The following is a 24,557-nucleotide window of genomic DNA, read 5'->3' on the forward strand; positions in this document are numbered from 1 at the left end:
AAGTAATTCATTTCAGAGGCAATTACCAATAGGACCGCATGCCCAGCTTGCTCAACTAACTTGAATGGATGAGCTGTCACAGCCGGGGGGAGGGAGGGAGAGACACTTTAAGCTGCTCTACATACACTCACAAACAACAACACCACCACCACCCGTGGGTATGAGCAACACTTTTCAAAGCTAAACACACTGACACATCCACACTGATATCTAGCATCACATCTAAATCCACAGGGACATCCTGCAGAGATAACACTCATTAAGATCACAGCGATCTTTGATCATTAAGATCTGGAAGGAAAATCTCATTGTATCTCCCACAGATTAACACACTTCATCAGCAGTGGTTTTCAACTATCAAACACAGTAACACTGACATGAAGCTGTGTTGCAGTCTGTGGAGAAGAGGTGTAATCATTGTGACAGTTGTTATAATAAGATCCATTACAATTCCTTCACAGCCACTCATCTTCAAATTGATTTTTTATCACAAAACACAATCAATGCATTGAAGCAGTTTGTGCCTTCTGATGTAGCATTAGAGAACACTTGTATTGTAGCTACATTTAGTTTTCTGCCATTTATTTCTAAGTACTTTAGTACGGTAATAAGGATTTGTGGGCCAAGCTGGATTTGAGAAAAGGACCGTGTAAGATTTGACTGCTGACTGCCCGCTGACTCAAATTTAACTGTAATAGAATTAGATGCAATTACCCGGCCTGCCTCCCCACTGGCCCAGCCAAGAGAAAAAACTGTCCCTAAATAAAGGCAAACACACACTGCAATGTTCACAGTTTGTCTTTCAAAGTGGTGCCTTGCAAAGGGGTTTCAATATATTTCATTGAGGTCAGACAAAGCAACAGCCAATGTTTTGCCACATGCACACATCCTCTACTAGTTGTCCAGGGCAGAGGCAGGGTCAAACCAATTTAAATTCCTAAAAGTTCAGATGTAGAATTGGACATTAATTGAAAAAGCAAAGAAATACTGATGAATAAAATTAAATTGACCTCCACTCTGACAGGGCACACATGGTGTTATAAAGGACTGGCACTGGAAAATTTGAATTAATTAAAACAAAATGTATATAGGATGCAGATTTCCGATACGCAACGTATATGCATGAGTGCACCTCTGCGTTAGCAAGTGAAACTTGTTTATTATAATGTCCATGATGAGGCGTACATACAGAAAGAGAAAAGAATAAGTGGATGATGCACTGATATATTGTTTAGCAGTTAATGCCCTCCTTTAAAAACAACAACACATTAATTAGTCACAACCTCTAGGGTTATTGTATATCAGTGAGAATAAATCAGATGCTTAAGAATGCAATAATTGACCATTTGGTTATTGTTCGGCATGTCAGTACAGAGACCCAAGCTCTGTTTGGGAGTTATAGAGAGTCGGGGCTTTGTCATCTTGCGGTTATCTGAAGACCCTGACCAGGTAAAATAATGTCAAAGTAAATTATTTTGTATTGATCTGCTTCTAGTCCCCTCAGCCCACACCATATGCTATGATAGTCCGCTTTCAGGCGACATGGTAAACAGACAGCAATCCACGCCTACTGCAGTCTGGAGAACCCTTCTTATGAAGGGGAACTGAGTCGCGGCTGTGAAATTCTGGGTAATTCATTCCATCTCACATCAAACGATGTGTAGCATGAGTACGATGTTATGTTGTTTTCCCAGTTTCCTTTGTTGAGGAAAAGAGGTTAGCATTCAAGAAGAAACTTTTCTGCAGGTATAAAGTCTTTAGTTGCTATTTAGGTAAAAGAAATGCTTGACTCCTAGCTTTAAGTCCATAATAATCTGTAGTTCGCTTTGAGGTAGATGAGCGTCTCCAGGTTTTTTGGCAAGACGCGGCCTCTCTCTGGCCGCAGACTACGCTCTGCAGTAGTAAAAATACTCTCGACTACAGTGCCACAAGCAGGTATGGTAAACGCTCTCTTGGCCACCTGAGCAAGCAGAGGAAAGTCAATTGCTTTACGCTGCCAGTAATGCAAAGCCTCCTCGTCTGTGGGTTCCTCTCGTAGGTAGACGGCCAACTCCTGCTCCAGGCTCTTGGCCTGTGTTGTGGGTCTCTGCTTGATGAAAGAGAACAGCTTGCAGGGCCGGGAAAGCGAGGAGACCGGTGATGGAGCTGGGGCAGGAGGGGTCTGGGATCGAGGATGTAGGTTTGTGTTGGGATCTATGGGGCTGGAGGTTGTGGAATGTTTGGACAACTCCTCTATGAGAACTTGTCTGTGCCAGTCAGGGTTGCTGCTCCAAGTGAGCTTGAACTGGGGGTCCAGTGTGGTGGCAGTGATGTAGAGAGGGTCCTCCAGGACGGGCGCCAGCCGACGCTCTACAGCCTGGCTGAGGCCCACCAGGAGGGAGGGGCAGTGGGGGGTTGAGGTCTCAGAGAGATGCTTACGAAGGCCGAGAACACAAGGCAGAGCCAGGCTGATGGACACATGTCTGTCTGTCTGTACGTCTGCCTGTCTGTCCCCTTGCACCATGTCCCAGGCCTCAGTGAAGGGCTCCAAAGTGTCAGTGAGCTCCCTCAGCAGGCCTCTCTCTGCACCACCCAGCGCCATCTCTCCTGGACCACTCACCTCCTCCAAGAACTCCACTGAGTCCAGCAGCCGACGAAGCACCTGCATCAAAAATGAAGACAAATAAATGACCTATACCATTTAAAACTATGGAAACATACTCTTGATTTTATCATCATAGATTCCTCAATGTCATATTATAAATCTAGCTAAAATAGCTACATAATAAGGCTATTCAATTAATGTTATTATGAACACATAATGCATATTGGTGACACTATATAATAACCTCTCTTTTGAGCAAGAGTATAAAGAACTAATAAGTGACTTAGACATTATGATGATTGCAAGCAGATATTGGGGCATTTAAGTGTTTATTAATATATTTATCATTATAACTATTCCAGAGACACCTCCATAGCTGCTGAAACTAGTGACTGATATAATAATAATACATATTTTGTTTATCAAAACATATTATATCAAACAAATGTTGACATGCATTAAAAAAAGACTTAGAACGTCCTTATACTGGATCTGTTCACAAAAACATTATGGTGTGTTATGTATTAAGGGACGTATCAGAAATGCAAAGTATGGGACAATAATGTAAAGCTCTGCTTGTACAGTGTATACCTTAAGCTGAGCAGCCCAGTCTCTTGCTACCGGGGGGGTATTTCCTGGCGCCCCCATGCTCAACCCAGGACCACCAAACACCTGGCTAAGTTTCTCAGGTGGGACAGCAGAGGTAATGTAGTTGTAGAAACTGGCAGCCTTGGCCAGAGTGGAAGTGACCTGTGGACAGGAGCGTAACCCCTCTCTGACACACTGTTCAAGAGAGCGAGAGAAACAGTCCACACGACAAACACCCAGACCCTGCTCCCACAAGTCCTCCCACTCTCCTTCCTCTCCTCCATCACCATGGCCATTCCTGATCCCTCCCTCCAAATTGTTGCCATTGTCCACTTCTCCCCCATCCTCTTCATCTTGCCCGTTAGCGAGAGAAGGTTCGTCCAGGAAACCAGGAAGACAACATGGCTTTGCAGTTGTTGTTGCTGCGAGGAAATGGTCCACAACCACACGAAACGCTCTCCCCGACACGCCATGAGAGTGACATACTTCATCAAAATCTGAAAGCACACGATTCCCAGAGCTGCCTCCAGTCAAGGGAAGGCACGCCAGGAGAGCTGAGCGCATCTGCCAATCAGATGTGAGAAAATGACAGGTGACACCGACGTACCTACATACACACACGCACACGCAAAGAGAGGGAGACGGGGCGACGCAGACAGACAGAGGGGGACTCATCAGTTAGGGAATCAAACCAAGAGGGAATCATGTTGTTTTTGGTTGATTTTACCTCCTTACCCTGAAGTGGCTCCAGTTAAGCCCCTCCAGAGATCCAGGCTGAGACTGAGGGCGTGCGCTGAGGCCAGTGCCTGACGGGTTGCTAGCTGTGCCTGGTAGACGTAGGCCGGGAGGAGCTGGCTCTGGATGTAGTGCTGTGGCTCGGGGGTGTAACGCGGCTCCAGGAGCTGAAGCAGCTCTCTGAAGCCTTGATTTTCCACTATGGATACTGGCTGCAGATCACGCACAATCATCTTAGTTATAGCCTCAGAGATCAGAACCTGTGGCGACACAAAACATTGTAAATCACCCTGATCATAGCAGATGGTCTCATCACAATACTACAGTAAACAATGCAACACCTATAGGGTTTCATGAATAGTCGCTTGGTTATTTGCATATCAAGCGATGATGGATTAAAACACACACCTGACGTGGGTCATGTCTGTCAAACTTGGTCAACCCTCCTCCGCCAGAGCCTCCACCTACTCCTCCCTCAAGGGTTCCCATTCCTCCAGCACTTCCTCCTCCTCCTCCTCCTCCCACTCGAGTACTGATAGGGAGAGTGAAACGGGTATTCCCTCCATTTGTGGTAAAACTGTGCAGGGAACCAGAGGAGTAACCCTCTCTCTTCATGTCCTTCCTTTTCACAAAGTCATCATACATAGCCTGGTGCTTTCGCTGAATGAGAGACAGAGAGAGGGGAGGGAGCAATGTTATTGGTTGGCAGTACCAAAAAACAGTAGATGTATAGCCTACATCTCTACCCAGTACTGCCTTGTTGTGGAAGAGGATACCGTATGGGTATAGAAGCAACAGTCAGGTTTATATAGCGAACACTGTGTGGTAGCATGTGCATTATGCGATACTGTCGGGCCAGATGTTTTAGCTGATGCAGCCAGAAATATGATAAGACGAAGAATATAAGTACAGGCAATAAAACCATTTTATTTTGAAATGATGAATTACCTTGAGATGCGTTACGAAGTTGGACGTGACACTCCGCTTCGCCTGGATCCTCGTACCACAAGCCTTGCAGTTGGACTCGATTTTGCCATTTTCACCTTCAAACACAATATTAAAGTAATCCAGAATAGACACCTTGGAAACTGACGCCATTGGAGCACACAGCTGCTCGCTGCTCCGAAGTGAAATCAACTTGCGATCAAGGACGATCCCGAGTCCGAGGTATTAATCTCACCACGACACTGATCATGAGCGCAGGCCAGCGTGTTTACTTTTCATTCCCTGATCCCACATTAAAAAAAAATGTTGATGGCAGTTGCGCAGACAAAAGAAAATGTAATTTCAGGCAAGAGTTGCGTGGCTTGCGCGTCTGAAATCGGCCACAATCTGACTACACAGGCTGCTGTGGACGTCTGGAAACATCAATAAATAGAATAGTGAAGCTACATCCGTTGTTCCTGAGCTCCCATCCGTCGTTAGGACGCAAGGGAAGAGGAGGCAGAGCGCGGTGCTTCATGGAGGCATATAGCAGCCAGTATTACAATTGGACCAGGAAGTACACACAATAACGAGTCTCGTTTCCCGTTTCGGCAATTCTCGGTAATATTCGGTTGCCCTCAGACCAGAGGAAGCCGTTATCCTCCGATATAATACTCGCATTACGAATTGAATTCAAGGATTGTATTTGGACAATAAAATACAATAAACATTCAGCTGAATCGCATTTTTGTTTACATAGATATTCAAGGGGGGGAGGAGGGGGACACATATACACATTAACACAAGCCAATTTGGTGCCACTTTCTAAAAAGGCCACCTTTGTAAAGGGATACGAGGGTGGTTAATACGTCGTTTACGTTTGCTTTACAAATCAGTTACATGCAAATGTTTTCTGGGAAATGGCTCCAGAGGATCCTGACCACAGTATATTTATATAATGTAACAATTTATTGAGGATTTATTCATGTGGAAAGTATCAATGCATTATTACACCATTCAAAAGGATTTTTCACAATCTGGCAACTAAAAACTGGTTGATTTATTAAGAATTGATACATTATTAATGAATACATCTACTAATTGCAATTTATAAATCCTTTTTAAATGGTGCCATAATAGGTTATGTTTATAGTTAAACATTCTTCTTACAGTATACAACTCAAAATGTATTTAAAATACTAAAAGACCGTATTCACAAACAGATCCATCTCAAACAGCCCACAGATTTATGAGTAAGACAGTCAAAACACACAGTAGCAAACATAATACTATTATTACTATTTAAACATTAAGTTATTACAGAATCCGCTGTAATCTCCACTTCTTAATTCACCAGGAAGATCACCGTCAAATTCAATTGGACCTTAAGCATGACCTGCCGACTCCAACTGGTCACGGTCTGTGGCCACACGCTCTTCTCAGATCATCTCCACATTTGACTCAGAGTTATTTAGGCGGCCACCTTGTCCAGCTGGTTTACTGAAGCTTCTTCCAGGAGAATGTGTTTGTCCTTCATGCTGTGCTTCAGCTCCTTTCTGGTGTTCAAAACTGCAGTCTGCAGGGTTGCAATCTCAGCCGACAGCTCTATGACTGCAATATGACAGAAAGAGAGGAGAGTGGCTGAATGATGAGGAAAAGGGAGTTGGTAGTAGTACATTAACAACTGTGTCAGGTTTCAAGTTTCACACATGCATAAACATACTTATCACCAATACAATTACAATGTTCTCCCGATATGCCTAATTAGGAGAGTCATGCTATTTGCAGGTTGGGTTTTTTGTACATTCCCAAGTTTAGACTTTGATTTAAATTACTTAATCTGTAGCAACAGGACAATACGATCAATGTCTCTACCCTATATCCAAATGTCTTCATCCATCGTTGGGAGCATACAGATGCACTTATGCAGACATAACATTAATGTGTTGAATATATACAAGAACCCAATGTGGCCCTGAGAGCTCAACACACTGCATCTAAGGAAATTAATAATTCCAATAGGCAAATGAAGAAAGCATCTTCACCAATCTGAAAACACAGACTGTATGTATCAACACAAACAATGCTGAAAATATAGGCTTGGTTAGCCTGTAACCCAGGCAAACTAATACACTGTAAATAACATTGTTTACAGGGAATCAACATAAGTGTGTTTCTGCATTTGGTTGAGTTTTCTGTATCTGCAATGTGTTATGTAATGGACTGCTGATGTGTTTTCAAATTGCAGAATGTATATCACAATTTGCCTGTGCTTTATTTGCAGCATTCTTGTAAATGTTCCGTACGCTTTTCTGAATTGGTGAAACGTGTTTTCTTAAGTTGTAATAAGTGAAGTTATCAGACCCTCCCTTAAGAATCTCAGGGACTGTGGTCCATTTCATTTTGATTTGATATGTACACGCTAGATCAGTATGTAGTGTGTACATGTATAATCAAAATGAGGACCTAATATTTGCACTATTCTAAAGAAATCACACTAGCAATTTGCTTTAAATCAAAACTAATAGAAAGTATATAATCTTCTGGGAATGTAAAATCATACCTTGCTTAAATGACGACTGTGCATGTTTAAGAGATTGTGGCACCAGAATCCCAAACCATTTCAGTGGATCTTGCTGAGGATTCTGGTCTCTTTTTCTTACTGGAGTAACTTCCGGAACCATCTCACTGCTTGTTTCTTCACTTGCCTCTTTCTCTTTCTCTGTTATATCCTTTTTTGGTTTGATTCTTCTCCTGACACCTATAAAAACACATAACGGAATGAATCAAAATATATATATATATATATATATATATTATTAGGCAAATGTAAACAGCATTCACTGTCTATCACCACATGGCCTTTGGCAGACTCACCTTCTTCCTGAGGTCCAATATCCTCTATTGACCCGTTATCTTTTCCAACCTCATTACAACATTTTTCTTTCACCCTTTCTGTGCAGAAATCCACCTCACCACTGTCCAGTGTTCTGCAAGACAAAAACAAAAAGGCACACATATTCATCATTCAACTCCAGTGAACAAAAATTAATTGGGAGCATTAATTTCTGTGAAACATAACTAATTCCTCACTTGGCATGGACACAGACCAGGGGCTCTATCTCACTCGCATACTGAAGTGGAGAGACGTGTTTGTTTCCCATGGAATATCTAGCCTTGGACATAGAAAACCATCCCTGTGAGGAACATGAAATGGTAACGTAATGGTAAGTGTGGAAAGAGGATCCAGGATTAAATGAAAGGCATTCAATACAAATATTGTTAAATTATTATGTGTACATTTGACAACATGCATTTGAAAACCCAACTAGGCAGGGTTGATGCTGGTTATTATAGGATGATTGTTTATAAAGTATAAATGTCAGCAGGGCCGCAGCTAGCAGTTTTCCTTTTTTCTTCATCATTATTATCCAGCAGTTGTTTTCTTAATTACGCAGGCAATCGTTTGGTAGGTAAAACATCACAATTTACCAGAGCCCAAGCTGAGATAGTACAATATATTTTGTTTGATCAAAAGTACACACCACCACAATATTCAGTTTACTACACTAGGTTTCACCTAAAAATATATATATATATATATTTGTTTGCAGTTATATACATTCATAAACACACACATTAAGACAGAGATAGGCTGGATATCTGACAGTGACATGCTTGGTAAAAGGAAATTACAAGCAACCTCTCGCTACATAGTGTTCTGTGTGCGAGGCTAACGTTACCTGCTCTATGAGAGAGTTGAGAGTGGCTCGTTTCTCCTCCAGTAACTCAAGCTGGTCCATGAAACGGAGCAGTTTTTCGTCCAGTAACATAGAAGATGTCTCCAATTCTGAAACACCCATGTCGACTTTTTATAATAACTCAAGTCTGTACCGCCGTAGAGTCCACTAGTAAGCAGTCGTTCAAAACACTGCTTTGACCCAAGACGTATCCACTTCCGTGTAGCGTCATGTGACAAGTCATGTCACATGACGCACATCACATGTCCATAGAAGTATCAGAATCAGAATCAGAACCATTTATTGTCACGTATGTTTTCACATATAAAGAATTTGTCATGGCGGGTGGTGCATAACATTAAACAGTAAATGCACAATGCAGTAAAACAACAAAATCATCTAAACTCATCTGAACCTAATCAGTATTACAGTTTGGAAGGTATAGCATTACAGCTTTTTAAGTAATATATTAGTGCGACCAAGAAACAGGTTTTAACACAGGCTTGTAACGCCATAAAAACATTTAGATAATATAAAAGGTAGTTCCCATACCGGGAGTCGAACCCGGGCCGCCTGGGTGAAAACCAGGAATCCTAACCGCTAGACCATATGGGAATCCAATAAAATCTGCAGCACCTTTTTCTTTTGAAATATGGACTAATCAACAGCAAAGACGATCGATATATTCTATTTAGGCACTGTACGCCGTTTGCCTTAGTGCTAGCGCTGTTACCTAAAATGCAATCATACAACAAGCTACAACTTCATACTGGTGTTGTAATGTACATGTAATGGTTTACTTTTATGATGGAACAACTAGCTATTTGTATATGTAACATATGTGCCCAGAATGCACTCGCTGGATCAAGCACCTTGAAAAGAGTATGCAATGATCCTTTGGCCTTTTGAGTAGCCTTCATATCCACAGTTGTTTAGCCCTTTTAGTTCGCATTTGTCTCTGCAGCATACAAGCGTTACTGCACCGATAGCTCTCTTCCTGTTCTCCGGGACAGAGCAATTATTAAACAAAGTAGCAAACCAGCGCCAGAGGAAAAAAAAACGATACAACATGAAAAAATGATCCAAAATCAAACGGTATACGAAATAAGAGACTAACGTTACAAAGATGGAATGAAACATGTAACAATATTGCTTGCTGAGTTTAGTGAAAGTGTAAACTATTAAATCATGTTGCATTTTTGAATGACTTCTTGTAATGTTGGGACTTTCAAGTTATTATGCTTCATGCCATTTGAAATCTGAAGCGACGGTTTCACCGTATTAGTGTGTTAACTCATTTATTTATTGTAAATGAGAATCGGAAGAGCGATCGTTGAAACATGAAATACAGTACCCGCGTCAGTAGAATTGCCCCTAGCTTGATAACACGAACTAAACGCTCTGACATCACAACTCCCAGTAGCGCGCCGTGATCGTATAGTGGTTAGTACTCTGCGTTGTGGCCGCAGCAACCCCGGTTCGAATCCGGGTCACGGCAGGGTTAATACCCTGACACGGCCAGGGAGGATTACATTTTTTTAATCTTCAAATGAGGATGTCCATTACAACATCCTTATAATTACTATAAACATTATTTACAGTGTATAAGCAGCTGACAATCACAGAAAATAAATGCACAATTATTATTATTATCAGCGAATCCAACAGTGGATATGTTGAATAATTTCTCATTTGGGGACTTGAGTTTGTTTTAGATTAAATATTCCTTTATTATTCCCGCAGTGGGGACATTTCAGGATTTACAGCAGCAAACAGGGTAAAGGACGTTTTCAGGCGGTTTGGACAATTTCAATTTTCCAGACATCTCATAATATTAAAAAAATAAAAATAATGTGCTCCCTAGTCTTGCCACAACAAAGTGAACGTTCATTGCTAGAAATAGTTTATTGCAAAAGTATTCATTTACAAGTGCAATTATTTACAGTGTTGAAATATTTAATAAGTTTGTCATGAACAGAGGGGCGGTATTTTGGAGTAAACGACGCATTTTTATTGGTCGTTGCCCACGACACCGTCCATGTTCCGAGATGAAAAGCCAATCAATGGAGCAACATGTGCTACCGACTCCATGGATCCAGCCGCATGATTGGTCTGTGTAATCTCAAGTAGCCGCCCCCTGCTCTGGTGAGTTCCGTGTTTGAGTGCATCTGCGCTGATATGGCATGTAGTTAGACAGATTTGGACTATTGCATCTCCGAGATATCCGTATTTGTTCAATTATCTAACACTCTAATTCAATACGGAGGTTAAACTCTGTGCGTCTGTACACCCATCTTGGTACTATCGCTGGTAAGGTAAACATTTTTTTTTGCTATTGAGCTCCTTGACTTTATAAAATATGTTCTCTAGTAATAACACAGTTTGTAAATTTGGGAGAAATGATTTTGACGTGTATAGACTCAAGAACAGCGTAGTAGCTACAAAGCAGAACGTGCTCATGTATCAGCTAAACTAGCTTCTGAATCAGAATCAGATTCAGAACCATTTATTTGCCAGGTATGTTACACATACGAGGAATTTGTCTTAGGTTACATTAGACAAACAACAACAATCAACACAGTGCAAGAAATAGAAACATATTAAATGTACAATAGAATATAAAATAAAGTGCACAGACAAACAGATACTATAAACAAGTGGGTGTGAAAGTTTAAAGTGGAAGTGGCAAGTGTATTTAAATATGAAGTATGAAGGGATGTGCAGGGGAGTTATGTGTGTGCATAATCTTGAATATCATAATCTTGAAATCAATCAATTTCAGGCCGTATTGTGGATTAAGAGTGTTGACCATCCTTTCTTGAAACAGATGATGGATGCCTCATCAGCAACTGAAGTGCTTCATCCCTACTGGCCACGGGACCTTTTGATTCCCACCTATGTGGCCAATGACCGATCTATGTCAGAGATTTTGGTGTTCCTGTTTTCTGTGTCTGGGGGGTTTCTGCTTGTGACCTGGCTGATCACCGGACAGAAAGGGACCACCGGCGGGCTCGGGTCATGGAGGCGTCTGGCTGTGTGCTGGTTTGCTGTTTGTGGTTTCATCCACGGCGTCATTGAGGGATGGTTCTCACTGTATTATGATATTATTCCAGGAGACCAGAGCTTCCTGTCACAGCTGTGTGAGTACAAATAAGAAACACATGTTAGGAAAAGTGTATGAGCTGTGATGCTGCTGTCTACATGAGTCAATATGTTTTATATATTTTCTCTCACAGGGAAAGAGTACTCCAAAGGAGACAGTCGATATGTATTGTGAGTACATCTTTGCATAGAGCTATGTTGAACTTTTGTATAACAAAATAAGGAATAACGCTGTAACTAATTGCCTGCATCCTCTGTGTATTTATAGAGCGGACAACTTCACTGTCTGTATGGAGACTGTGACTGCGTGGTTATGGGGACCTTTCAGCTTTTGGGCTGTCTATGCCTTCTTATCTAAGAAGCCCTACAGATTTGTTCTGCAACTCATCATTTCATTAGGTAAGAAGGTGTAATTACAACAAAAATAGTCACTTGACCTTTATTAAGCAAGTTCCCAGAATCACATTACTTGTTGTTTTCATATTTGCATGAATTATCTGATTCCAGGTCAGCTGTATGGAGCAGTGCTTTACTTCTACACAGAGCACAGAGATGGTTATGCTCACAGTGAGTTGGGACACCCAGTCTACTTCTGGTTCTACTTTGTGTTCATGAACGTGCTGTGGATCATTATACCATTTGTGCTCATTGTGGATGCGTGGAGACAGCTGTCAGCAGCTCAGACTCACATTGACAAAACAAAGTCTAAGAGGAACTGACAACAGGAAGAAGTGACTTTGGGACTGTGGGGCAGTTACTACATGAGGCTCAAGGGAAAAGTCAACCTGGGAGAGCACTACATTCAAAGATAGAACATAATAAATAAATGATTGTTTGGAGTTGGACATAGCTATGGTGTGTCATGTTGTGCCTGGAAATGTAGAACTTAATTTTAATGTGCAACTTGTTCCTTGTGTTTACAACAATAAAGCTTTATATTTTGTTCAATAATAAAGCTTTGCGTTTTGTGTGTGGGGCCTTCGAGAGAGGGCCAACATCATCTGCATTTTGTAAACATTTTTATCAACTTCCTGAAAGAACTGAACACTGCCATAGGCGTCATGCAGTGCCTCTTTATTTTATTGAAGAAAAAAAAAAGTTTAATAAAATGTTATTTTCATTATCATGTACATAAAGATTCCTATATAACATTTGACCTCAGATTTACCCCATCCGAAGCATTAAAGAGCAGTCGGCTGCTGTAAAGCGCCCGAAGAGAAACTTGGGTCTCAGTGTGTCGCTCGAGGACAGGCTTCTAAAATATCCACAATGATTATATACTTTTCCACTATTTGCAACAAAGCTAGTTTGCCATTTCCTGCATCGCCACAATCTGTAACATGTATGTTTATGCTATACCTTTCGCACAGCTTTCTTTTAATTCATGTCATACGGTCGCTATCACAGTTGCGACCTTTGAGATAATTTAAAAACTAGTGCAGTGATGTAACATGAAATAAGCATCTTTTAATGCTCACGCAATGCAGACTTTTCCAAACAAATATGGTCTGTCTTAATAAATTAAGAATAAGGAAGTAGATGCACAACTAAGTTAATAGGTGTTATATTGTTTTCCAAAATGGACATATAAATAAAACACTGATTTCTTTGTATTCAGGTGACAGAAACCGTAGAAATTACATTTTGTTCCGTTTTAGAAATTATGAACATGAAATGTTAAGAACTACAAATATTAGTTTATTTCCTTGTAAGGACATAACCAAACTCTATATGCGTGTTTTTTCATTACAACGTCAAACTATTGCAATAAATAATGTAGCATGGTTTGTGCTTATATGAAGTGACAATGTTATACAATATTTTCATGCGCCGAAATAGCTCAGTTGGGAGAGCGTTAGACTGAAGATCTAAAGGTCCCTGGTTCGATCCCGGGTTTCGGCACTTCGTCATTTTGACTCACCACAATATGGACCCATTCAGTTTGAGAAGACTTGTCAAAGCCTGGCACCTTGTGGTCAACCATAGGAACTCAATATACTATGTATCGGGCATATTTCATTCATTGCACTCACAGTATACCATCAGTAATTCACATAATGCAACCAAAATTGGTTTTTGACAAATATTTTTACTTTTAATTCAGTCATCTCACACAGAAGAAGCAATGTGTTGGGATATAAATGTGCATTCACAGATTAATAGCGTTACTTTTGAGCTGATGTAGTTGCTCTATTCTTTAATTAAATGGTGAATCATGAGAAGAAACTTACCAGTCTAGAGATAATATCTGATAATAAATGGAAAATATTTAATTATCAGCTGAACATTTTGCTGAGTCTAAGCCCCAACTGTGCATTTATCTCTTTCTCTCTACTTGCTATGTCTTTAAGTGCCTTCAGAGCCGCAGGTGATTCTGGTTGTAGCTCCAACAGTTTCCTAAATGCCTGTCTGGCCTCCTCCAGCTCATTCAACGCCTGGCAGGCTTGGCCCATCCGGTACCAGGCTTTAGCCCCACCCGGTTCCAGATGAGTAGCTTTAGTCGCACTGACCTTGGCCCTCTGCGGTTGGTTCAATTTGAGCTGGCACAAGGACATGTTAGAGTGGAGCTCTGCTTTAATAGTTTTGAATTCATTAGCTGAAGGAAGTTGCTGTAATCGATCAGCAGTATTTGTGTCTCTCTGCTCCTCTGCTTCCTGCTCTTGTCCATTCTTCTCCACCTCTTCAACGTGGTCATGGAGAGTGATGAGGAGTTTGAGAGCCCGGCTGTAGCAGTCTGCTGCTCCCCAAACATCGCCGCTCCTGAATCTTGCTCCGCCCGCTTCTTTGTGTGACTTCACCCACTGACACTTTTCGACAGGAGACATCTCCCAGGATTCTTTGCCTGGTGTGAACGCTTTGAGTTCAACTGTTGCACATAAAGGCAGGTTTTCCTCAGCAGGATGGGGGACAGACACATCTGGTCTATTTCCCACAGGAGAAATCAGGATCTAAGTAGCAAAACACAATGATTAGAGTGGCTGTGTACTTTCACATGCTTGAAAATACAATGTGTAACCGACAAACCATCTTCAACAAAAAAGGCAGCACTTGCAAATTGGGACCCGATTGAGACTTGAAACATAAAAAATGTTCAAGTTGGGTTCACCCTTTTTTGGAGACACTCCAACGAAGCCTTCACCACATCCTTTGCTGTTAATATTAAAATCCCAACAAGGTTTATTTTTAACAGTTTACTACCCTTCATATGAAAGCAAAATAGCTTCCTGAAAATGTTGAGTGCACACAAGTAAAAAAACAACACATATACATTCTTAATGTACCTTTCGTGTCCCACCTCGTCAACATATTAGCGTTTCATGTTTTAATTTTCAGACGTTACGGGTGACCTGAACTGTCAATGTCATGACATATGACAAATATGACATACTCTTTCCATATGTAAAATGAAAGCTAATGATCATAGTGACGTATTTTTGGAAACTTTTACTTTCAATTTGCATATAATCTGTGTCACTAAAAGTTGACAAACAATGACATTGGATTATAATTCCAGTTCTCTGGACAATCTTACCTCCCACTTCTCTCCCGCTCTCATCCCCTCCACACATGCTTCTGTGATGTCGCACTGACCCTCTCCCAGCCTCAATGTCGTCCAGTCACCCAGTGGGACCTGCAGCACAGAGTCCTGGCATCTTGGGACAGCTGTGGCGTCCGTCTCGGTGACCTGAAACTGCTCCTCGTTTCCATTTTCAGGTCCTGATCTCTCCGCTTCATCCGGGCCATCTTTGAGCCGCACTCGGACTTGACACAGTGAACCCAACCTTGGACAGTAACTGGATAAACATACTAAAAGAGACAAAGAGAAAGGATGTGCACTAGAATACTAGATACTTAATACGGTTCTAGTCTACAAATGTGGATTTAAGATTGATAATTTATTTTGAAGGAAGAAAGAAATAGGAAAGTATCATACATGCACCATCTTCAGAATGAGAAGCAGTTTGTAGACTCCCTTTGTGTGTCTGCTTTCGCTGGACTTTCCAGAGGCCTTGGGGACACACAGACACCCAAGAGGTGACATCGTTGCCATGCAGTGTTTCAAATGGGTGACCAGGATCCATCGCCATGGTATACAGCTATGAAAACATAAATGATAAACATATTTTGTCCAGACATCTATATGAATGCATTGTTCCATCCAATGAGTGTTGCAAGAGAGACCATATAACTGTATTTGTGTTTGGAATTAAGTTAAATAAAATGTCATCGCCTTGTTTGAGATAATTACAAGTAAAAAAATAAATACACCTACAGTGAAGTAGGTGTCTGCAGAAATTACACCTTTAACACGTTTAATATCGACATGCCTCACAGGTAAATAGCACTGTTGTAGTTAGTCAGTTAACCTAGGCAGTTAGTTAGGCGTGGGTTATTATTACATATAAACTATTACAAAACACAAAGAAAGTTAAAGACAGTGAAATAAGTGGGTTTGGGGGGTACAACGAATAAATAGGCAACAACACGACTTTAACAAGAGTACTAACGAAGCTAATAGGTGCCCGAGGATAACACAGAAACAAGGACCGCAAACGATCATTCATCTGCGGATCTTGCTATGGTTGGGGGGGAAATACTAATTTTTATAGCATCAGACAACGACAACGTTAGCTAGCTTTGTGGCGCAGCAATAAAAAACAACCGACTCTCTACATAACCTGAGCTGTGACGTAGTTAAATGCTAAACGTAGTTAAAAGGCACATATCTTACTTCATATACAATTATGACACAAAGTATACATGTTCTCCTCAATCAGACACTAATAAACTGTCAGATGATCACAATATAAATACACGCGAGGTACTTTTCTTCTTCTTCTTCTTCTTCTTCTTCTGCGTCTTTAACGCTTCTTTTTCGTGTGTAATGACGGGTGCGACACCAGCTCGTAGCATTACCGCCACCAGCTGTACCGGAGTGTAAACAAAAACCCTTTACCTGTATCATTTTATTTCGGTCAGGTAAATAGTCATGATATTACACCCTAGAAATTGCATCCCATCCATTTAATGTTTCTTCTCTCTAAAAGCTTCAGCTCTTGGGTTCAGCAGGTGAAGACAAAGATGATTGTGCAAAGGCAGCAAAAGAGGAGAGTTAAAACTTAAAAATGCTGTAAAAAAAACAAACGGAAAATGGATACTTTGTCAATGGTTTTAACTTTTATCAGTGAAGTTGATTTTTGCCCCCAAAATGTTTTGCCCTTATACATTTCTCCCCTGATTTCTGCCTGCAGTAGCGTATATAGGTGCATTTATAAGTGTGTGTGCGTGTTCAATGATCTTTAAGCACATTTGATACAATTACATTTGATTGATTTAATACAGTCTATATCCTCAACACTCAAATATAAAGCATGTTTTAAAAGAAAAAAATGCTTAGACGTTATTTTATGCTTGGTGAATTATCGGCCAAAGCTGAAGTGCAGGCTTGTCAAATGAAGTGCTCAAGAAAATATGCACATATCTTATCTGTTAGATTACAACACAGGAGTTACAAGATGATTTTGTGAGCTTTGACACTCGCACACATGTAGACACACAACCAAAACACACACACACACACGCACACACACACACAGTTTACACCTCTGTCAGTGTGTTGACCTCTGACTTGTTCCACTCGTGTTTAAGGCCTGTGTGTTAATCTGTCCTTTCAGTATGAGTTAGGGCTCTATCTTTTGAACACTACAGACCATTAGTTCTATCATAAGAATACCACATCAGGCAACATGTGTTTTTTGTTTGTTTGTTTGTTTGTTTGTGTGTGTGTGTGTGTGTGTGTGTGTGTGTGTGTGTGTGTGTGTGTGTGTGTGTGTGTGTGTGTGTGTGAGAGAGAGAGAGAGAGAGAGAGAGAGAGACTCCTACATGTGGCCTGTTTGACCCTCTATGAGCAATAAGGTAAAACACTTGCTACATTATTGATCATATTAGGTATACAGTGGTGAATCTCATGGAAGGCTTCACATTAGTCAGTTTATAAGGTTCATACAGTTCCAAATGTATCCTTACATTATGAAACAATTAATTAAATCAAAGGAAAAACTATATGCTTTTAAAATGCTTGACAGAAAGTAAATGGCTTTGTACGGAGCATTGCATCATTGTCAGAGTATATGCTGTCTATTTAGCCAAATGAGGCTAAGACCAATTATAAAACATTTCTGTGATGGTGACAACATTTATGGAATGTTAGGGTGTTAAACAATTATGTTCATATATGATTTGTGAGGAAATGATTCATATACATAAATATTTTCTGTTTGTCTTATAGAACAAAAACAAAGTAGTGACCACATTGGTATTGCCCAGGTCCTGTTGTGGTGCTTTATCTCAGTAGGTGGCAGTATTTAACCTTGGTTAAAGTTGCTGTTCTGACCCATAAAGCAAACTGTCGCTAAAAAAATAACAACATACACAGAGAATGATGTTTGTTATGGACACAGCTTGCAAACTTATCTTATAAAGATGTATGTACTGTGACTTTTGTTTTCTTTGTAACTAGCAACTTCTTTCCAGCATAATCTGTTCAGTATTTATATATTGGTAACAATCTTAAAAAATAAATCTATGGGATGTTGTGTGTTGTGTTATGTTACAGTATGCAGTTGCTTAAAACAATTACTTTCAGCATATAGCTGTCATATTTGTTTAATTCCCAAATATCAATATCAGTATAGGCCTCACAAATCCAATATTGGTCAGAGTGGAGCTCTGATCAAAGTGAATTGAACACATTTTGATAGTAAATAAAACATGGTTGAGCATATGATGAGACAATAGAAGTGCTTTGCAGACATCGAGGCCTACTCAGTCACCACCATTGTCTTGCATTAAAGAGAGGCTCTTTGTAGAGACTCCACCAAGAACAACTAGGCAAAGAGGAAGAAAGCTGCAGCTACAAACAGTTTTAGATGTGAAGATATTACATGTTTTTCTCTCTACCCCTTTCTCTATACAAAGCAAATGAGCTAAATAAACAGCACCAAGACAGTAAAAGGACCAACAAACTACTATATATATATTTTATTTTTTTCTTCAGTCGGGGTCTCTGGCTTAATATGAACATAACTCGGGCAGCTCGTACATAGAGTATAGAATATAGTGAGTATCACTGGCACCAAATTTCAGTTATTTTGCAATAAGAGGTATTTGAAATGTTCTTAAACTCTTTACAGATTTGCAGCATGCGTATCATAATGTTTGCAGCAAACAGTTACTCCCAAATGTACTGTGAGCACATGCACTCAGCTCCAGCCAAATATGGACAAAACGTGAATAAGTGAGGATATAAGGCTAGTCCTCAACTGTATTATACTGCTATGGGCAAAAAAAAATTCAAAGAGATTTATTTTGCAATTGGACGTGTGAAAGATAGACAAAATAAAATACATTGGAAAATAGTGGATGGATGTGGATTTGTCAAGCTTTCACATTCTAATCGCAGTCTTTATAATAGCCTTATTGAATGCAAATGTACTGAAAAGGTTGGTCAATTAAGGATTTACTGTATGAAAATAGTTTTAGTCTCAAATATGTTGTCTGCTACAGGTGCTTCATGCAGTAATAGTGATATAGCAACGGTCATATTTCTTAAATTCACTCTTTCCAAGTGCTTATATTTTCGAATTGTACCGCATTTCAAATTCATTTTTCAATCAAGTTTTGAGAGCTTCAAATACTTGTAAATGTTATTATACATTTATGAAACAAAGATAAGCAAAGAGTGTATTTCTTCCTCTCTTCTCACACACAAACCAGAATCTTTCCTTGTTTAATCCTCCTCCGTGTGCATCTCTTTCTCCGCTTCTCTATACCCTCTCCTTCCACCCCCTTCACCTTCCTCTTGGCTCCCTCCAACTTCCCAGCTGGCCTATTGTGAAACATCCCAGTGGGTAAGTTCAGAAGCCTGTATCCCAGGGCTCGTGGACCGCTCCATGTTCGCCAGAAGGCCGTTCCAGTAGTTGGGTCCAACATGCGTCATTCAGGGGAAAGGTGGAGTATGACAGGTGAACAAAACAGAGAGTTGTTCCAGATAGCAGAAGAGATATAGATATAGATATAGAGATAGATAGATAGATAGATAGATAGATAGATAGATAGATAGATAGATAGATAGATAGAGGGATAGATAGAGGGATAGATAGAGGGATGGATGTGGATTTGGGTGGAGACTTTTCCCACGTGGATAAGGATGGACCGACCACGGGCAGGATCACACAGCGGAACTAACCGAGAATGTCAATCCCACCACAGAGACTATCAACACAATTTACTGGCTGAGAAAGAGAAAGCGAGAGAAGGTGATAAACCAATGGTCTTTTCCTTTTTATCAATGATATGGTAGCCATTTTCTTAACTGGAACAGACAGCAGGATACTTTGAAGACAAACTTTTTGCTCCACGACCAGCACGAAACATTGAAGCTTGTCTAACATTTTGCCTGTGTTTGTGTTTTTCCTCATGAAAGCGGCAGCCAGCTTGCCTGTAATCCCTCCATCACACATTCCAAAACACTCATAGAAACACACAGATACACACGCACGCACACACACACACATGCACACAGAGACAAAAAACACACATATAGACACAGTTACACAAATATATATTTGTATATATATATTCACATACACACACAGAAAAACACACATATAGATATATACACGCTCTCTCTCTGTCTTTCTCTGTCTTTCTCTTTCTCTCTCTCTCTCTCTCTCTCTCACACACACACACACACACACACACACACACACACACACACACACACACACACACACACACACACACACACACACACACACACACACACACCTCCACAACCCCAGCCGGCCAGAGGCTAACTCGTAAACAGATCAGGCCACACGACGAGGTGTTTATCCCTCACAGCGAGAGGGACCGCTGCACATAATGTTGTCCGTGCATGTAGGTGTGAGTGTGTTGAGCACTTTAACTGTATCTAGTTTGGCTCCCTCTGGGCTGTTTGTTGCTTATAGTAAGAGACACTGACAACAGGCTCAGGCTTCACTACGTAAACTCAGTGTGAAGGCAGAGGCTTTATGCTAAGTGGTTCCCACTCTCAGCATTAGTAGATTAGACAAAATAGATAAACTAATGGATCATCATACTTCATTAAGTCTCCTCCTGTGTTAAAACATGTAACAAATTTAAGCAGAAGTAGATCAAACCAAAACCTCAAACAAAGCATCTGGCAATTCCTGGTGTATTTTGATGACTTTGGGTGAAGGCTGTACTACTGTACCAATGAGCTGACAGTCCAGAGGAGTTTGATTTATTGAGGTTTCCAGGTCAAGTGGGGATCAAGGCTGATCCGGAGGCTGATTAGAGCCACTGGAACAATAGGGTCAAGAGAGACAGATCTACGTGATCAGTCTACCACTTGCTGCATCAACACCTATGGTGCATTGTATCTATCGTTGTCATGTGAGTTTTGCATTTAGACCGATCAATGAAAAAACAAAAGCCTGTCTCCCTGCACACCCTTGTATTTCAGACTGATTTGCAAGCTGAGTTGCACAAGCAGTGAAGTATGACTTTTCTCTTCCATTAGCAACGATGGAGCAGAGTCTGCCAGGTCAGGGCCATTCATCTACATTATAATGTCATGAGGAGATTGCTCCAACTGCAATTGAAAAAACAGGCTCTCAGTCCAACTCCCAAGGTAACAAGACATCATAGTATTGCATCCTGAAGTGGCAGATGCAGTGTTACATGCACAAAGTCATGCTTTTCTGAAACTGTTAAACCCACAATTAACTGTTTGACTGCTATTACAAACTATACAAGTTATGCTTTTCTGTGGCACAGAGGAATGTTGCGCAGGGCCATTCATCTACACTTTTATGAACAGTGTTTTCATTGCTTCATAACAGAGTAACCACTAATTTATCTTCAAATGTAATGAAAACCATGCAATTATCTCACTAGTTTTCGTCACAAATAACGTTGCAAAAAAAGCAAATGCAACAGTAGAATTTGCACAAAAAACTGTTTTACCATATGAAATGAATAAATATGTTCCCTCCAATAACACACAAACAGGTGCACACAAAGAATATGGAATACATTGAAAACACTGCATGCTAATATGTGTCTGCCCACCGACATTATGGGGGATCTGGCATTAAGTTAGGGTCAATTTGTATTATCTAGAGCATGAACAGAGTCCTTAACTCCATTTTGTTGTTTCTCTGGGGGCCAGTTATACAGGCGGACCTGTGCAGCCTGAGTAGGAACCCACTGAGGGAAGGAGATGTCTATCAGAAGCCACAGGGCAGATGGGGACCGTTTTTATCGACGCACACGCTGTAATGGGGTCTTCCTGTGAGGGAGCCTGCGGAGTTTCTTTTGACAAAGCTTTCATGTGCTCTTTTGCTGTGTTGTGTGTGTTCACTGTGGGCCATTAGGCCTCCGCACGCATGTATACTAGCACACATCTGGATATGCTTCTCCTCAAATAGTCATACCTACATACAGTCTGGCAGTCTATGTGACCTTTTAATACTATCTAAGCCCTTTTAGATAACGCCAGGCAGATCTTTCAGCTGGTATATGCCACCACTAATGAGTGACTGCTATATGTACACACACACACACACACACACACACACACACACACACACACACACACACACACACACACACACACCTGCCACCTGCTCATGTCATGTCAAACTGCTTGCACGCTATTTATGTCCATGAATTCCCACAAAATAAATCTGTACTCACTCTCATCTGCCGGGATCTGCAGATTATTAAAATATTAAGCAAATTATCTTTTTACACCTGATCAATAGTCAGCCTTTGAGCGTTTTGATGTTAAAGTTTGGTTGACACATCCATAAATATTTTACAGCTGTGTTTAGGAGATACCTGTCTGTGAGGGCTGGAGATTTACCTTAAAGATGTATGAGCTGCTCAGAGTTAACTCTGCACAGGTGAGGCACACCCACACTAGCATCTCTTCTTCAAATGCAAGTTAACTCACCTTGGTTTGACAGAGAGCAGGAGAGGCAGACATCAGGAGAATGAGCAAGAGATCGGCTAAATTGGCCAGTGAAAAGAAACAAATGTCAGGATTCAGAAATCAACTGGCCGGCTGTGATTTATACAGGAGTTAGGTTTGGATCAGGGTCTGAGGTCCACGGAGGGGGCGAGGGGCTCTAATTCAGACCAGCCTCCAGTCAAAGTAGCAGTTAGCAGAGTGGTCTGTTAGCTTTCATGTGGGTCTGTAAGTTGCACTTGGTGGTTTCATGCAGTGATCTCAACAAGCTCTAGGGCAACCGCACCCATTAGACAAAGGCTATATTTGGGTGGTGGTAAGTTGCCCACTGGCCAGTGGCTCAAGAAAATAGCATACCAGCACTGGAATGTCTTGGATATCGTTAGCCAGCCAAGATACTGGCTTTTATTATGTAATGTGGATATTGGCCACTAATGTGGTCCACCAAAATATGATGGAGGAGCTATTGCGCAAAGCCTATGCATTTAGCTTTATGTGCATATTCTATTAATTTACCCAGTTGTTTAAGTTTTTTTGCAAAGCTTGATGTACGTCTCCCAGAGATGTCTCGCCTGGTAGTACTCCAGGGCTTAAATGTGTCTACTGTAAGTGACCGAGGTCGAGTAGAAGAACAACCTTGTAAACAAGTAGTTAAGTTCTGACGCGCATGTCCCGGTTCTCAAAAACTTTCCTCCTGAGTTTTGTAAAGGCCCCACTGGAACAACTGAAATGATGAAGTATTCCTCAATGTCAGCTCTGGAGGAGAGGAAGCTGCCAAGGTAGAGATCCACATTTTCGAGACTGATGTTGTCAACGTGCATTACTGGAGGGGAAGCAGTGTTGTTTTGTGGCAGCAAAAGGAGAATTTGTGTCTTCTTGATGTTCGGGGCCAGTCCCAGGACCCTATAAGCTTGATCAAATGAATCAAGAAAGCTGCGGATTTTCTTCTGAAAGGGCAAAATAGGTTGCGCAACCCCACAGCAATTGTATTTCCTTAGTATGGCTTTTATTTTTTGTGCATTGTGTTGCTGTTTCAGAGTAAAATTCTAAAGGGAATCATCCAATTAATCACAAGTATCAGAATCAATACTTTCCTTGAAACTAACATTTCAGTATACAGTGTGGTCAGACCAATAAGGCAACATGAGGGAAAGACTAAAGCGGAGAAGGGCAGCCCACCCATTGCTGTCCAACATGCGGAAGGCAGATGTACAGGCGGGCGCACACGGCTCCTTTCAACGGTTACTAACGGTAGATCTAAATATGACCCAGCTGATGTTTTCTCCTGATGTTTCTGTTTTCACCTCAGACCCAACCCACTCTCTCTGGTCCTCCATCTCTCACTCATCTTTGTAGGCTTCGTTTAACCTTCTCGCACTGTTTGACCTATAACTTGGTGCCCATTCGTTTTAATATCTCTCCCCCCTCTTTTGTTCCACTTGAAGCTGGTGTATGTGTGGCAGATCTCGGGGAGCAGGTAAGATTTAAATATATAGTCTTTCGGACATCTCACAGTCTCTGGTTCCCATTTCGTCTGATGCCTTGTAATCAGTCACTACCTTGCTCGCCTCCTTCCCTTTCTTGCCTGTACATAGCTCTCATGCTGCAGACATTTACAAAAACCTCGTAAAATTCTTCGTGTTGAAAACTGAATGCATATCATGTGCATCACAAACACCCATGTCCAAATCAATGATATCTCCTCCGGTGATCTTTCCTTTGTATTGTGACATACAATCATAATGCTAACATGTGCAGGCTAAGCATTGTCGCTGACAGCTTGCAGCAGCAACACTAGGAGGTGGTAGAGGAGGGCGGGGGCACGAGTTCCCGCTCTGGTCTTTCA

The 24,557-nt window shown here is 41.1% G+C and overlaps 4 protein-coding genes across 5 annotated transcripts; 1 reads left to right on the forward strand and 3 right to left on the reverse strand.

Annotated features, from left to right (window-relative positions):
• Window positions 1-1,798: 1,798 nt before the first annotated feature.
• LOC306743300 (zinc finger BED domain-containing protein 4) lies at window positions 1,799-5,005 on the reverse strand (the record flags this gene model as incomplete). Its single annotated transcript, XM_079225804.1, has 6 exons — window positions 1,799-2,641; window positions 3,176-3,367; window positions 3,659-3,779; window positions 3,908-4,167; window positions 4,316-4,567; window positions 4,856-5,005. The coding sequence occupies 6 exons, from the start codon at window positions 5,003-5,005 to the stop codon at window positions 1,799-1,801; spliced, it is 1,818 nt and encodes a 605-aa protein (XP_079081930.1).
• Window positions 5,006-5,616: 611 nt separating this feature from the next.
• Window positions 5,617-8,694, reverse strand: vma22 (vacuolar ATPase assembly factor VMA22; the record flags this gene model as incomplete). Its single annotated transcript, XM_079226010.1, has 5 exons — window positions 5,617-6,442; window positions 7,395-7,592; window positions 7,709-7,821; window positions 7,925-8,028; window positions 8,575-8,694. The coding sequence occupies 5 exons, from the start codon at window positions 8,692-8,694 to the stop codon at window positions 6,303-6,305; spliced, it is 675 nt and encodes a 224-aa protein (XP_079082136.1). The 3' UTR covers window positions 5,617-6,302.
• A 2,704-nt stretch (window positions 8,695-11,398) lies between these two features.
• On the forward strand, window positions 11,399-12,579 carry ebp (EBP cholestenol delta-isomerase; the record flags this gene model as incomplete). Its single annotated transcript, XM_079226774.1, has 4 exons — window positions 11,399-11,711; window positions 11,808-11,844; window positions 11,942-12,072; window positions 12,181-12,579. 4 exons carry the CDS (start codon window positions 11,399-11,401, stop codon window positions 12,390-12,392), a joined length of 693 nt encoding a protein of 230 aa, XP_079082900.1. The 3' UTR covers window positions 12,393-12,579.
• Window positions 12,580-13,787: 1,208 nt separating this feature from the next.
• fkbpl (FKBP prolyl isomerase like) lies at window positions 13,788-16,521 on the reverse strand. 2 transcript variants are annotated; one of them, XM_079226665.1, is made up of 4 exons: window positions 16,489-16,521; window positions 15,608-15,770; window positions 15,206-15,480; window positions 13,788-14,621 (listed from the first exon to the last, which is right to left on the reverse strand). In XM_079226665.1, the coding sequence occupies exons 2-4, from the start codon at window positions 15,759-15,761 to the stop codon at window positions 13,950-13,952; spliced, it is 1,101 nt and encodes a 366-aa protein (XP_079082791.1). In that variant the 5' UTR covers window positions 15,762-15,770; window positions 16,489-16,521; the 3' UTR covers window positions 13,788-13,949. The 2 variants fall into 2 exon arrangements, with proteins under 2 accessions (XP_079082791.1, XP_079082790.1); XM_079226664.1 differs by having other exon boundaries at window positions 16,406-16,519.
• Between the last annotated feature and the right edge of the window lie 8,036 nt (window positions 16,522-24,557).

This window comes from Taurulus bubalis, assembly GCF_910589615.1.
Source record: "Taurulus bubalis genome assembly, chromosome: 11".
In the NCBI taxonomy this organism is placed as follows: domain Eukaryota; kingdom Metazoa; phylum Chordata; class Actinopteri; order Perciformes; family Cottidae; genus Taurulus; species Taurulus bubalis.

Bases quoted from the DNA above. Each gene is read 5' to 3' on its own strand.
- fkbpl (XM_079226665.1), bottom strand. From the start codon at position 15,761: ATGGCGATGGATCCTGGTCACCCATTTGAAACACTGCATGGCAACGAT. The intron at 15,481-15,607 runs GTATGATACTTT...TGTCTCTTTTAG, and splicing joins TCATTCTGAAGATGGTGCAT to TATGTTTATCCAGTTACTGT. The intron at 14,622-15,205 runs GTAAGATTGTCC...TTTGCTACTTAG, and splicing joins GAGCGGGAGAGAAGTGGGAG to ATCCTGATTTCTCCTGTGGG.